The 13,520-nt window shown below is 37.2% G+C and overlaps 1 protein-coding gene across 2 annotated transcripts in view; it reads left to right on the top strand.

Moving 5' to 3' along the window:
- arhgap32b (Rho GTPase activating protein 32b) overlaps positions 1–13,520 on the top strand; it is a 225,311-nt gene that overhangs the window by 185,897 nt on the left and 25,894 nt on the right. For both annotated transcript variants that reach the window (XM_039764045.1, XM_039764046.1), the window contains 2 exons: positions 2,194–2,296; positions 11,161–11,305. In XM_039764045.1, the coding sequence (XP_039619979.1) occupies positions 2,194–2,296; positions 11,161–11,305 (248 nt within the window). The remainder of the gene's footprint in view (positions 1–2,193; positions 2,297–11,160; positions 11,306–13,520) is intronic.

Raw genomic sequence — 13,520 nt, 5'->3', positions numbered from 1 at the left:
GTGCCTTGTTTATTTTTGTAGGATTCCAGCCCCAACCAGTGGTTCATCTAATAATATGATATCAGGCAGTGGCCTCAGGGAAAATGAATGTGCTGTGACTCATTAGAACTTGCCGTGGATCAGCAAGAATAACACTGAGTGCCGAGTGTCACTGAGAGGGTCTCAACGTAAAAAATACAAACATGTTATACAGCATGGTGTCGCATCTGTAAAAAGTGCTGATCGATCAACAAGAGGCAATCTCTTTATAGGTTAGTTTCTTAGCAGTCTGATTAAATTTATAATTTAATAGGTTTGACCACTGAATGAATTTAATTCAAAAGTAAAGGCCCTTTGTTAGGTAAAAATTGCTCCTGTTTTCCTGTTATGCAAAGAATTTAACATAACAGCTGCTTTAGCGGGGGCCTCACTTCCCTGCAACAGCTGGCTATATTTGAGAGACAGGTGTCGATAGAGCGTGCACATTTCAAAAGCCAGTCTTATTCTTATATGCCTTAGCAGGAAAGCTGTGCCAAGGGTAAGAGCAAAACCGGGAAAGAAGAATATCAGAGGACGTGATACGACTGTAATAGGAAAACTGTAGTGGAAAGCTTTTTTGGAATATGCCTGTTCACCCACTTCAAAGTCTGTCCTGGCAGCTTTGGGTGCAAAGCCCACAGTACCAGAAAGACATTATATTGAATGTCTGAAGAATTATGTGAATTTTAACCTCAATCATTCTTATTTGTTTATAGCACCTTCCTTGTTTAGAAGCAACGCAAGGCATTTCTAAAGCAAAGGAGTAGTACAATGTACAAAAGAAATCCCCTGTTCTTGACATAATAGCTAATCTGTACATAAAATACAAACTCTTATTTCCGAAAATCTAACTCAGGACATAATAGGGAAAACAAACATCAAAAGTGAACAAAAAAACCATTGCAAGATATACTCACTTTGTGCAGGACCAGTTTTTAGAATAATCAGTTCACCTATTATGTGTACTGTACATCTTCAGTCTTGGGCCTGATGTTGCTAAGATGGTCTCCACCCACATGACCTTAACCTGGATTAAACAGGTGTGAATAAGGATGAATGGACAAATTAGTAATATGGATATTTAATTCACTTGGCCAACCATCAACAGATGATCAGAAATAACACAGATTTAACAAAGCAGAATTCAAACCCCACCCTAAGTTGAATCTTGCCCTGGATACAGTTTGGACAATTTTAAACAAGATAAATGTGATTGATAGAAGATTTTTAGTTGAATAATTGAATGCTTTGTACATATGGAGCTATAGTGTATTCCATGCATGGCTGCCTTCCACTTTTTTTTTGAGATATTAAGTGAAAGATCCTGTCCCCACCGTACTCTGGAATCTTTGGAAGAAATAGATTTTAAGATGTATTTACTGTATATATTGTTGAGATGCTATCCGAGTTTTAAAGACTGATAAGTATTTCTTCTGTAATAGAAATAGGTTGGAGGTGAGGACAATTGGGTAAGTTCCTTTTAGCAAAGTTGCGGATTTGAAAGTCGTAGAAAAATTGTGTTGACGGGAAGTTAAATCTGAAGCGTAATTGTTGATAAGTTGTATAGACATTATCCATACATAGGTTTCTAAGTGTTCTACTATGGATGTTTTCTAAACATTAAATACTGTGCAGGTTTGAGAGGGGTAGAAAAGGTGATTATCATATAGAGGTGCAACAGATAAATTCTTCTCTGCCTTGAAGTGTTTCCTGCATTGGTTCCGTATTGTGAGTGATTGATGGACAATTAGATAATTGGTATATTGACAATAATTTGTATTTTCTGGGGCACAAAACAGGGCGGTACAGAGAGGTGCAGTAAAATTTTATTTCTATTGCAGACCAGGCTTGTGTGTATTCATCAATTTGTGTCAATGTCCAGGTCTTTATAGCCTGTATATTTGCTTTCTCTCTAACTGATGCACATCAGAATGCTCAGGTTGTGATGCACATCACATCACAATGGTCAGGCTATGTACATATTTCTATAGTTGGTACAGTTTGTAGGTTTGGTGTTTTAGAGTCTTTCTGGTCAACTGTAATGGAGGTTAGTTTTCATCCTCATGGTTCACAGTCTGGTGGTTTAGCTACTGTCCCACAATTAATAGCCAGCACAGTGAAACCTTTGATAACACAAAATACCTTAACAAAATCAAACATTTCTGTTCTCCACAGTTCCACAGGTTCTCAAGAGTTGTACTGAATTTATCGAGAAGTATGGAGTGGTGGATGGCATCTACAGACTCTCTGGGATTGCTTCCAACATCCAGAAATTACGGTAAGAGCTCATCTGAGTTGTTCCCTAGTTTTTGTTTTTTTGCTTTTTCAAATTTGAAAAGCCTGTGATAGAGAAGGAGCCATTATGAGTTCAAAAGCTGGGTTGAAGCCATTTGGCTTATTCGTCCGTGTCATTCCACATTCCTAAAGGCTTAATGGTATTTGTTGAAAATATTACAGCAATATAGTAATCTTTTAACTCTGTGTTTCTGACTGTTATTTTGAGTTTGGGTTTAGATATTTTTAATCTTCTTTGAACAAATGTATTCTGATTAGTTCAGTAAATTATCCTTTTTCAAAAAAAATGGACTGACATCCCATCCTGAGTTGTTTCCTGTCTTGGACCTGATGCTACAGGTCTGGATCTACACATCTCTAAAACTAATAAATACATTCCAGAAAAAGAATGATAAATGGAAGAAACATTGGAGATGTTTTTATTGCCGCAGCATGGAATCAGTGTGTCACAATATAAAGAATATTTTGTAACACTGTTCCAAAATTTTTAGTGCCCTGAGTTCAACTCCTGGGTTAAGCACTACAAGTGGTAAATTTTTGTTTTTCAGTATTTTGGTTTTACTCTCACATCCCAAAGATGTGCATTCATTGACTGTTCTAAATTGCCCCAGAGTGGGTGAGTGCGTATTAATGTATCCTGCAACTGAGTGGCTTCCAGTCCAGGCCTGGCTCCTAGTGTAGCACAGCCTTCTGTGATCTGACCTTGATGAGTTGGTTAAAAATGAACAATAAAAGAGAAGGCTAAATGAAACAGCTAAATTGGTGTCTTTGTATGAGGAGCTGCATGTAATGAACAAGTCATCTGCATGCCAATTGTTTCATTAAACTTTGTGGCCGCTACTGCACACAAACTTGTCTGAACTTGTAAAACAACGACCACAAGTGTCTCAGGAATGTTATCCCCTTCTGCAGCCTCCTTGCCCCTCGTGTTAGGCCCCATTAGTGTTATAGTGATTCTGCCTCTGAAGCAGTCATTCCTACCGTTTTTTGTTTTGAAACATTTTCCCTAAACAAAGAGTTCCCTATTATTCATTCATTTTGTTTGCAAAGTATGGCAGTTTTAAACTGATATTTCTGAATTTCAGTGGACATACTTTTATTATCCAGTTTTCAATCAGTAGAAATAGTTTTGATACTGAAAGAACGATAACTATTATATGGATGTGTTTTCATCAGGTTAGTGTTAGAAGTCCATTTTTGTAGATAAAAATGTTTATATTTGTTTTTTTTGCCAACATTCTTAGTGATGATATATGTGCGTTAAGTTATTTTTTTTAGCGTCTCAACATAGATTTGCACATTTTTCTCTGGCCATCCTATCAGTCTTTTTTACTTTCCAGGAGGAGTGGATTGGGGCGATGGTGGAGATTGTCTGTAGCAAGCTCCATTTGTTAGCACATAATAACCTAAGGAATCTGACAAATGAGAGGAGGCCATTCAGTCCATCAAGCTAGTTTATTCAACTAATAGCTAAGCTGTCCAGATACTTCTTAAAGGTTGTCAAGGTTTCTGCTTCATCTACATGTCTTTTAGTTTGTTCCAGAATCCCAAAACTCTTTGCGTGAAGAAGTGCTTCATGGCTTAAGTCGCCAATACACTTCCTCTTAACTTCCAGTGGTATTCTCGAGCAAGCTGAAAGAGTTCTGCTGGATCTACTTCATCAATGCCTTTGAGGATTTTGAAGACCAGAATTTGGTCCCCGTGCTGCCTCCTCTGCTTGAGAATAAACAGGTTTTATTCTCTGAGTGTCAAGAGTATGACATGACCTTAAGTTCTAGGATGAACCTGGTTGATCTCCTCAGCACAGCTTTAAACTTCAAGTTTTCTTTGCCTCTTTTTATGGGGACCATCTCTGTATGTATATTCTATACTGCACCATTCATAGTGTGCACCAACAGTGAGAGACTCTCCTGAACAAAGTTGATTAAAAATGTCAGTTTTTCAAAGGTGTCACATTTAGAAATGAATTCTACAACCTCCGCACAGTTGCTGAGATAAGCTTCATCTACCCATGACACCAACATTGGAGAAAAGTCTATGCATTCCTTTTCAGTCATGAGGAGCCAGAGCCAATATAGCATTGCAAGACAAGAAAGGTAATGAAAATGTGGATTCTGCATATGGATAGTTTTTGTGTCAAAAACACAAAAAAATACAATCCAAGCAAGTTTGACAGACACTAGGAAACTGTTGTAAAGACAGAATAATGCCCCAGAGAAGCAGAGGAATCATTTAAACCAACAGCATAAGGATTTGATTATCATCTTTGTATCCCATAGTCCTAAGGACCATTGGGGCCAACACTTGGGAACCTTTTGAGGTCATTTCCTTTCCTCCTCTACCGTTTGAACTGCTTTTTTGATGTTTATTCTCTGATGTCATTCAACCATATTTTTTCTTGGCTTTCCTGATTTTTGCACAGTTTTGACACTTCCAAGCATTACTTTCTTTATTAAGCCTTTGTCTCACATTGTGCATACGTGTCCAAACAAGACTAATATCCTTGTTTTCATTTTATCTGCCCCCATTGTTTTTTGTCCAGATCTTCACATATCTTGTTTCTTACCATATTTCTTCAGCTTATCCTCATTATTTTTCTGTAACACTCTATTTCAAACACAGTCTACTTTCTTCAAAGTTCAGGATTTGTTGATATTATGCATATTTATAATTTTATTTTGTTTGATCATTTTGCTTTTCCATACCATACACAGGCCTGTAAATGCACGGCTTTCCCTCCATTATCTTATGATGCTTTTATGGCAAGATAGCGGCCTCATGCCAACACTCCTTCTTTGCTTATCTAGGGACAGGCAGCCAACACAAAATATAATTTTCATACAGAGTTGAACAAAGATCTGCTAACAGAAAATGAGTGTAATGCAACAAAGATGCAGAAGAATCAATTGAACCAAGAGCACAAGAACTGGTGATCAAAAATAAAGAATAATGCACAGATGATGCAAGAAAGCATTTGTACTTACCTAGCACAATAGAGATAATGATGCAATATGTGTACCTTTCTCTCCTTATTAAAATATTTAAACTAGATATAATTAACAAAGATTAGCTCTGACATTTGACATCCTAAAGATGTTTATATCAGATGAATTATTGATTCTGAATTGGTCCCGCATGACTGTATGATCGACTTTTCTCTGTGAGGCTTTGGTGGCTTCTCTAGGATTACCTTGCATTTAATGCTTCTAATATGTGCTCTGGTCCTTGTAATCCTCGACCAGGTTCAACAGGTTCTGTATTAGGTGGATTGACAATTTTAATTAGCTTTCACTCTTTACAGATGTTTCTGATTTGTAGTGATACAGCAATTGAATCTCAAAAAAAATATTATTTAGGAAGATTTTCTTTAAAGGCCAATGCATTGCTTCCTGGCTTTAAACCACTTTCTCTGAGTTTATTTGAGCTACCTGAACCCTATCAGTGACTGTGTGTTCAGCTCCATACCTTTACCAAATTAAACTGTTTAAAATCTACTATAATGTTTGATTTAGAAGAACTTTTGCCAGAGTAACCTGATTGTTAGAATATGTTAACAAACCTCAGTTTCAGTTTAGGATCAGTGTCCTGGTCAGGATTTTGGTCTTACCTCTGCATTCGTGTAGCTGTTGTTCTAATCATGAATGTCCTTCAACTCATTACTGAAACTGAATAATTCTCTGTGCTGCTTTTCCTTGAGATTAATGCTATCTTCAGCAAAGGCAAATAATACCCCTGAAGCACCTGAACACCTCCATGGTCACAGGATTCAATACCATTAAGAGAAGCATTTTTGATCTGTTCACCATTAGTAAACGTAGCACCCAAACACCTCCGTGGTGGCAGGAATCAGTGCCATTAATAGTGGTTTTGATCAGAAATGCGTCAACAACATTTTGTGCATCTTCAAATTCTTTGATGAAGCCCAACCAACTTTAGACAATTTGACTTTGTCCACGTGCTACTATTGAGTCAAGTTAACACCACTGAAATGTAAACTCATGCTTTATGGACAAAACCAATTCAACCACTGTTTTTTAACAGTGATCTTCTGGAGACACTGGATAAGTTCACCTAACTTGGAAATTGTATCGGTGTCAATGGAAGCATAAGTGAATTAATAATGAAACGTGATCAGTGAGTACAGATAACCTGCATCACTTATGGGATTTTGCTCCAGTGCTCTGAGGAGCAGTCAACGCATCTGGTGAGGACAGAAGATGAGTAATGACCAAGTACGCTTGAATGTTCAGGAAAGACAAGGACCTTGCAAGGCATCCTTTTCTAATTTGGCCCATGATGGCTCGGACACGTTCTTAGAATTGATGTGAGAATACTACCAGAGAAAGTTTTACTTTCTGAACTGGAATCTGGATGGAAGAATCCATATGGTGGTCAGGACATGACTTGGCAGCATGCCACAAATATAGGATATAGGTGCTTGTCTTCTACATAGCTGTGAAATGGCCAGAAACAGATAACAGTGGTGTTTTTTCATTCCAAAAGTAGTTCACATAGTTGTATGCCAGCTTTGCCATGGTATCTAGCAGAACTTGTGGTGGTGTTGGTGATGCTGATTTCAGCCCTGACCAAGTTGTGTTCAATGACTATACAGTATATTGCCTTGGATGGACAATTTAATTAATATTAAATTTAGATTACTAAATATGATATTCAGAATTAATTGAATACCTTAAAATTAAAAATAAATGGTTTGTGGGACATTTGTACCTTACTGAGAGTTAAAGAAGAGTATTATTGGCTCTGACTGAACATGACTTTGTATGCTCTTTGTCCAATTAAAATGCATGCTCCCAAAATGATTTAACTACTGCAGTACAATAGGTTTAAAACAAATTGTGCAACAGATTTTTTCAGTGTAATAGTTATATCAACAGACAGATCTTTATGTAGATTCATATTTGTCATTACTATTATAAAAAGCCATAAAGTTATCATCTAGTTAATTTCTAGCCTATTTCAGACAGTGCTCTTCTATAGCTGAGATATTATTAAAAATACTCACAAATAAATCTGCTCAGGCTGCCACTTCACTGCTTCCTCAGCCTTATGGGATGATGGGTTTGAAAAACCTTAAACCTATTTTAAAAAATGTAGGTGTCTTGTGTGTATTTAGTTAATCATTTGTTAGTTTGTTAGTGAAAGAGTATGAGGCCCCAAAAAAGGGCCATAAACCACTCCAGGGCCTTCCTTGGCCTACCTAGAATTGGCCTCTTTTTCCACTGGCAGGTTTTAGCCAGCCCCAAAAAATAGACAACAGGCTTTTAAATTTCAAAATAAATTAATATCCAAAAATATCAAAAATGCCCTTTAATGAAGAGTGAGAACTGCAAAAATCTTTGGTTTAAGGGCGAAGCAAATAATCCTTATTGACACGTTTATTTGTAAATCACAAAAGGAGCACAGAAAGGTGGAAAAAATTAAGGCACAATGATAGGCCTAAAATGCACTTCAAAGCAAACACATTCCAATACGTAATTCAACAATCAGAATCCACACAGTCCAGAAACTAGAAAATCAGTACTTATAATTAATGCACACTAAGAACTTCAATGAATCACTGATGTATCAGCTGTCTGCTTCAGAACATAAAGGCAGAGGGCAGTCTAGTAGTGACGTCAAGGTGGCCCCACTTCTAGGGGCTACACCCACAAAAGATAAAGAATGCCTTCAAAGAACATAGAAGCACAATACTTACAAATTAAACAACTAAAGAAAACCTAATAAAACCAAAAACAAAACTAATAAAGAATGGGGACATAATAAGCAACAAAAATATTAAATATACAAGAAATAAAGTATAGTCAGGGTAATAACCCTGACTGAACACAAGTTTGGTTATTTATACCCTCCTCCAGTTGCTACTAGACTACATGATTTGTTGTGATGAGTTCTTGTTGTACTCCTCGGCCATGAACGAAACTACTGTCAGTATCTTAGACATCAGTGAATGGATGTCTGCTAGTAACCTACAACTGAATACTAACCAAAGTACAGTTCTTCTCGTGGTATCCTCAGCTCAAGTTAAAGTGAACTTCTCCTTACTGAATTATGGCTTCTGTGGCAATAGCCCATCATTCACAGTCACCAGTTTGGGAGGTTAGAGCACTGTGCACTTTGAATTGCACAACTTCACAACAGTCAAAATTTCTTTCTACTGTCTGTGGAACATTATTACCAGAGTCTGACTTTTCCTGTCCTTCTCTAAAGCATAAATACTTTGTCTGACCTTCTTTATATCTCCATTGGAGTACTGCAGTTTACTTTTCAGTAGCCAAAGTAGTTTAAAGATTCTGAGCAACACCAACCATAATAAAGAAAACACTGGCCAACTGGCACAGCTACAGTGACTTCCTCCTGAACCCAAAGTTATATTTAAAACACTGCTGCTGACTTTTACAAACATTTCAACGCCTGAGTCTGTGTAATTATTGCATATCCTGTTTCAGACACTTGAGATCGCCTGATGTTGGCCTTTCCAGTGCCTCGTCATGCAACACTTAGCACAAACTTGTTCAGCTTTACTGTTCCTGATCTCTCAACTGTCTCTCTATGTCTGTCCATGTTTTTGTTCAAATTGTACCTGATGACCTGCCATTTCTGTCTCTAATATTTAAGATCCTAAGATTGGCCGATGAAAAGGTTTAGTGTCCTCAGTTTTGTGGACGTTGTAGTGGACTGTGATAGTGATAAGTTCTTGGACAAAGCTTTCAATTCACCTCTCAGTTTATACCCCCATTCTCACCAATAGTTATGAGCTCTGGTTAATGACTGAACATTCATGGGTTTTTTTTTCCAAGTTTAAGTAGCAACAGTAGTGAAGTACTGACACTGATATCTTCCTTCAGGTAATGAATAAAAATGAGGTCCTGATTCCCCGTGGTCATAAAAGATCCTTGGGCATCTTTTGAAAAGAGTAGGATGTACCCTGATGTCCTAGCTAAATTGACCACCATGGCTTGGTCATTCTGATCCACTGATTGTTTCCTGTCTTTAAATGGCTGTCTCTTTCACCCTTTTTGTGATGAGCGTACTGGCATAGGTCATTGCATCATCCAGGTGGATGCTACACATTGGTGATGGTTGAAGAGGTTCCCCACTATCTGTATAAACCATTTTGAGTAGGTTAGAAAAGCACTACATAAGTGTAAATAATTAACAGTAGAAAAAAAAGGAATGAAGACAACATAAATATGTATATACAAGAAAACATTTTCAGTATGAATGGTTGTTGAATAACCTTATGACCTGTGGATGAAAACTGTCTCTAAATCTACAGGTATAAATACTAATGATCCTGTAATGTTTGCCATAACAGAGGAGGGAGATAAGAATGAGACAGCGAGTACAAGCAGCCAAAATGAACATCTTGAGTGTAGGTTTGCTGGGCTAAGCAATCAAAGAGGACATTGGAGTAGACCCACTGCTTCTCAGGATCAAGAGGAGCAAGTTAAGGTGGTTTGGACACGTAGTTAGGAATGCTCTCTGGGCACCTCCCTCAGGTGATTTACAAGGTTGGAGAAGACACAGGGGTACATTCAGGGCACGCTGACTGACCTGGAAGCCTCTGTGTATTCACAAGATGGTGCTGAGGATAGGGTGGCCTGGCCAACTAAGTCTCTGAATATAATGATGGTGACATGCCTCTGTTTAACTGTTGATACTCACTGTATACATCAACAGTACCATCTTATTTTTATTCTTGTTTTATGTTTAGCGCCTTATTTAATGTGATTTACAAGATCAGTTTAAATAGCACTCCTTTAAATAGCTTAGATTAAGTGACTTGCCCGAGTCAGAAGTGGGAATTAAACAAGTAACCTTAGGGTCTAAATGACACTACCCTTTACATATGATCAGTTCATTTTTATTTTTGTGCAGTTTGTTTCAAATTTTTAAATATTCTAAGTAGTGCAGTTAACATATAGTAAGTCTGTACTGAAAGCGGCCAATTGTTTTCACATGTAGTCTGTTTGTGTGTATGTATAATGTATATATTTAGAGTATTTATATTTATCTATCCATTCATATATTAACCATTTTATCCGATTTTGGGTGGCAGGGTCCACAACAATCCCCAGCAGCACAGGGCATAGCACAATCACTCATATACTAGCGCTAACTCAAATAATAATAATATCGTATAAATAAAAATATTGGTACTACTACATAATAATAATAATAATAATAATAATACATTTTATTTATATAAAACCTTTCCCATGTCATAGCAATTAACATAACACATGTGAGAGTACAAGTGAAGCACCAGGAGCAAAAAAAAAAACAATAAGCAAAGGCTGAAAGTGTTTTAAGGCTAACAAATATCGTTGGGACATTTTAAATTGGTTTCAGTTCCTCAGAAATTGGGCTTGGCATGAAATTTACACTTTAATAACACGTTCAATGAAAGGCTCGGACAGGTCACTGGGCTATCTTTAAAAACGTGGATAAGGTGGGCTATGCCATGTGTCTGTCAAATCCCCCCTCTTTCCTTTTTACACATTGATTATGATTATAGTGAGTTATTTTTATTTATTGATCCTAGCTTTTGGTCAGGTAAATTACCACCGGTGGCGCCCCTCATCACTCACGTTGGTTAAGTGCATTTTATATTTGGCATTTAAGTAAATCTATTTATCCATTTATAAGTTTTGAAAGTTGTTTTTCTTTCTTTTAGTATTTTTTTCAGGTCAGTTGTACTCAGGGTTTAAAGTTTTCAAATACTTTCTATTTTTCAGCAAAAATAATTAAATTCTTTATGTCTGCTATTGTTGTATTTAAAGTCTATCAATACATACAGTACATGTGCATCTTCTTTTCCTCCAGGCATGAGTTTGACTCTGAACAAATCCCAGACCTGACAAAAGATTTGTACCTCCAAGATATCCATTGTGTTGGCTCACTCTGCAAACTCTATTTCCGGGAGCTGCCCAATCCTTTGCTAACCTACCAACTGTATGAGAAGTTCTCTGTAAGTATCCCAAAGACCACTGGGGTTGTTGGAAGACTTAAATTTTCTCACTGAATGCCAATGATTTGAAAAGGAACTTCTAATTGGTGGTGTTGAGGTTAAAGTGAGTTCTGTTCTTCTGATCAGATTATGAAACCTTACAAAGTGCAATAGTGCTGAGTAAAGAGACTGTGCTTTTGAGATGGAAATCATTTTGTCTGCCAAGAATAAGACCTACACACAGTAGTTTCCACAGTCTATCTGCATCTTGAATAAGGAAACTGTCTAACTACATGATGCCCTATTTTTAACTCTCTAACATTATTATTTTTTAGTTACTATTTATCAATATTTTTTAGTTCTCTTAATGATCTTTATTGATATTTATACAATTATGTATTATTGTTACTGTCCTTTTATATTCTTCTAAGATGCACAGTCATTGGAGTTTAGCAAGTACGCATTTCACTTCATACAGTACTGTATGAGGTGAAACACAAAAATAACTGGATTAGTAAAAAAAATATATATTGATGAATTACAGCAGTCTAAACATTTTCACCTTCATTATACACCCCCTCCCAATCTCTACACCGCTCCATATGTATCATCCATTGATTGAAACAGTGTTGGAAGTCTTCTTGCTTGAGGCTCTTCAGCAGGCTTGCCGTTTTTGTCTTCACTTCATCCATTGAAGAAAAATGTGTTCCTTTCAGGTCACTTTTGATTTATGGGAACAAGTAAAAATCACAGAGAGCTAAATTGGGCAAATAGGGAAGGATGATCAAGGACAGGAATGTTTTTGTCTGTCAAAAACTGCTTTACGGAAAAAGAAAATTTGCGAGAAATTTGATGTTGATTCGCTGTTCAATATTTTTCAACTGACATTATCGCACCAACTTGTGTAGCGATTGTTGTGCAAATACTGACTGGGCTATTCATAGGATATACTTAGCCAGTCAACAGTTTGAGAGGACGTGTAGGAGGGGATAGAGTTCTATGATTCACGTCCGGCCAACCTCCAAGCCCAGTCTGGTTATTTTTATGTCTCACCTTATATGTATTATTTGTATGTGACAAATAAACTTCATCCTGATTTGATTACACAGTTCTAGAATCCCATCCTTCTGTTGACCAGAAGAATTAAAACTGCTTGCTAATGATACCCATTTAGTAATTATGCCTCAGGAACTTAAGTCAGTGTGAGACTTTGTCCATGTTGCTAAATTTTCATTTAATGTTGCTGTTTTTAAATGAAAACATTATCGGTTCACATTGGCATTTTCATACAGTTTGCAAAAGTATCTCTGGCCACACTGAAACAACCGAAAACATATATGACGTAGATGTTCACCTACATCAGCGCAAAAAAATCTTTAAAGAGATGTCAGTGCCGCCAACCTTGAGATTTATTGAAAAACAATAGTGACTGATAAATTGTTTGCCTTTTGTTGCCTGTATGCAGCATTCAAACTGTCCAAAATGTCATTTTGATACATGCATATGGGTAAGCAGCACAGCGTCAGGGAATGAGATGTTGTAATGAGCAAGATCAAATCGGGAAAGGCTATGTAATAAGCACAAAAAAAAAAAAATCAAAGTGTGTTTTCAAAATTCTAAGCTTTCGCCCATCCTGATTGCAATACTGAGTTGGTATTTTCCAAAGTATACAGTTCTGGAGAGCATTTTCAAGTCTCCATTTTTAGGATTTAAAATTGCTGGGGTAGTGTGGATGAAAGTGCAAAAATTGAGACTGATGTCTTCATAAAAAAAAACAACTGCAATGTGGGTGTTGCCTGAAAATGCTTTCCCACCACAGGAACATTGTTTCAAGAACCAAAGAGCTTCTGTACAATGTACATCCTGGGCTACTTGTGGTCTTTGGCCCTTTTTGTGTGTTGTGTTCCCACCGCACAATTGGAACTGTAACCTTTACACAAAATATGCGACGTGCAAAGTTCAGCGTGATCGGGAGTTCACAGTGTGCATCCCCCCAAGTGTGATATATGGCACGGTGCACCAGTAAAGAGGCTATAAGGAGTGATGTGGTGCGAAGTGCAACACCATAGTCAGGAGTTCATGAGGGACCTCAGCTACCTTATTGCTTTGAAACAATCCCAACTTCACAAGGAAGATTATTACTTTGATGTGGTGCACTAGAAAGGCAGCTATAGTGATGTGGTGTGAAATGCAACACTCCATCTTCACCAATAACTCTCCAAAGTCCAATCTACGA

The sequence above is a fragment of the Polypterus senegalus genome, chromosome 9, assembly GCF_016835505.1.
Source record: "Polypterus senegalus isolate Bchr_013 chromosome 9, ASM1683550v1, whole genome shotgun sequence".
Lineage (NCBI taxonomy): Eukaryota > Metazoa > Chordata > Cladistia > Polypteriformes > Polypteridae > Polypterus > Polypterus senegalus.
The sequence above is the reverse complement of the archived record's forward strand: the minus strand, read 5'-3'. Positions and strand labels throughout refer to the sequence as shown.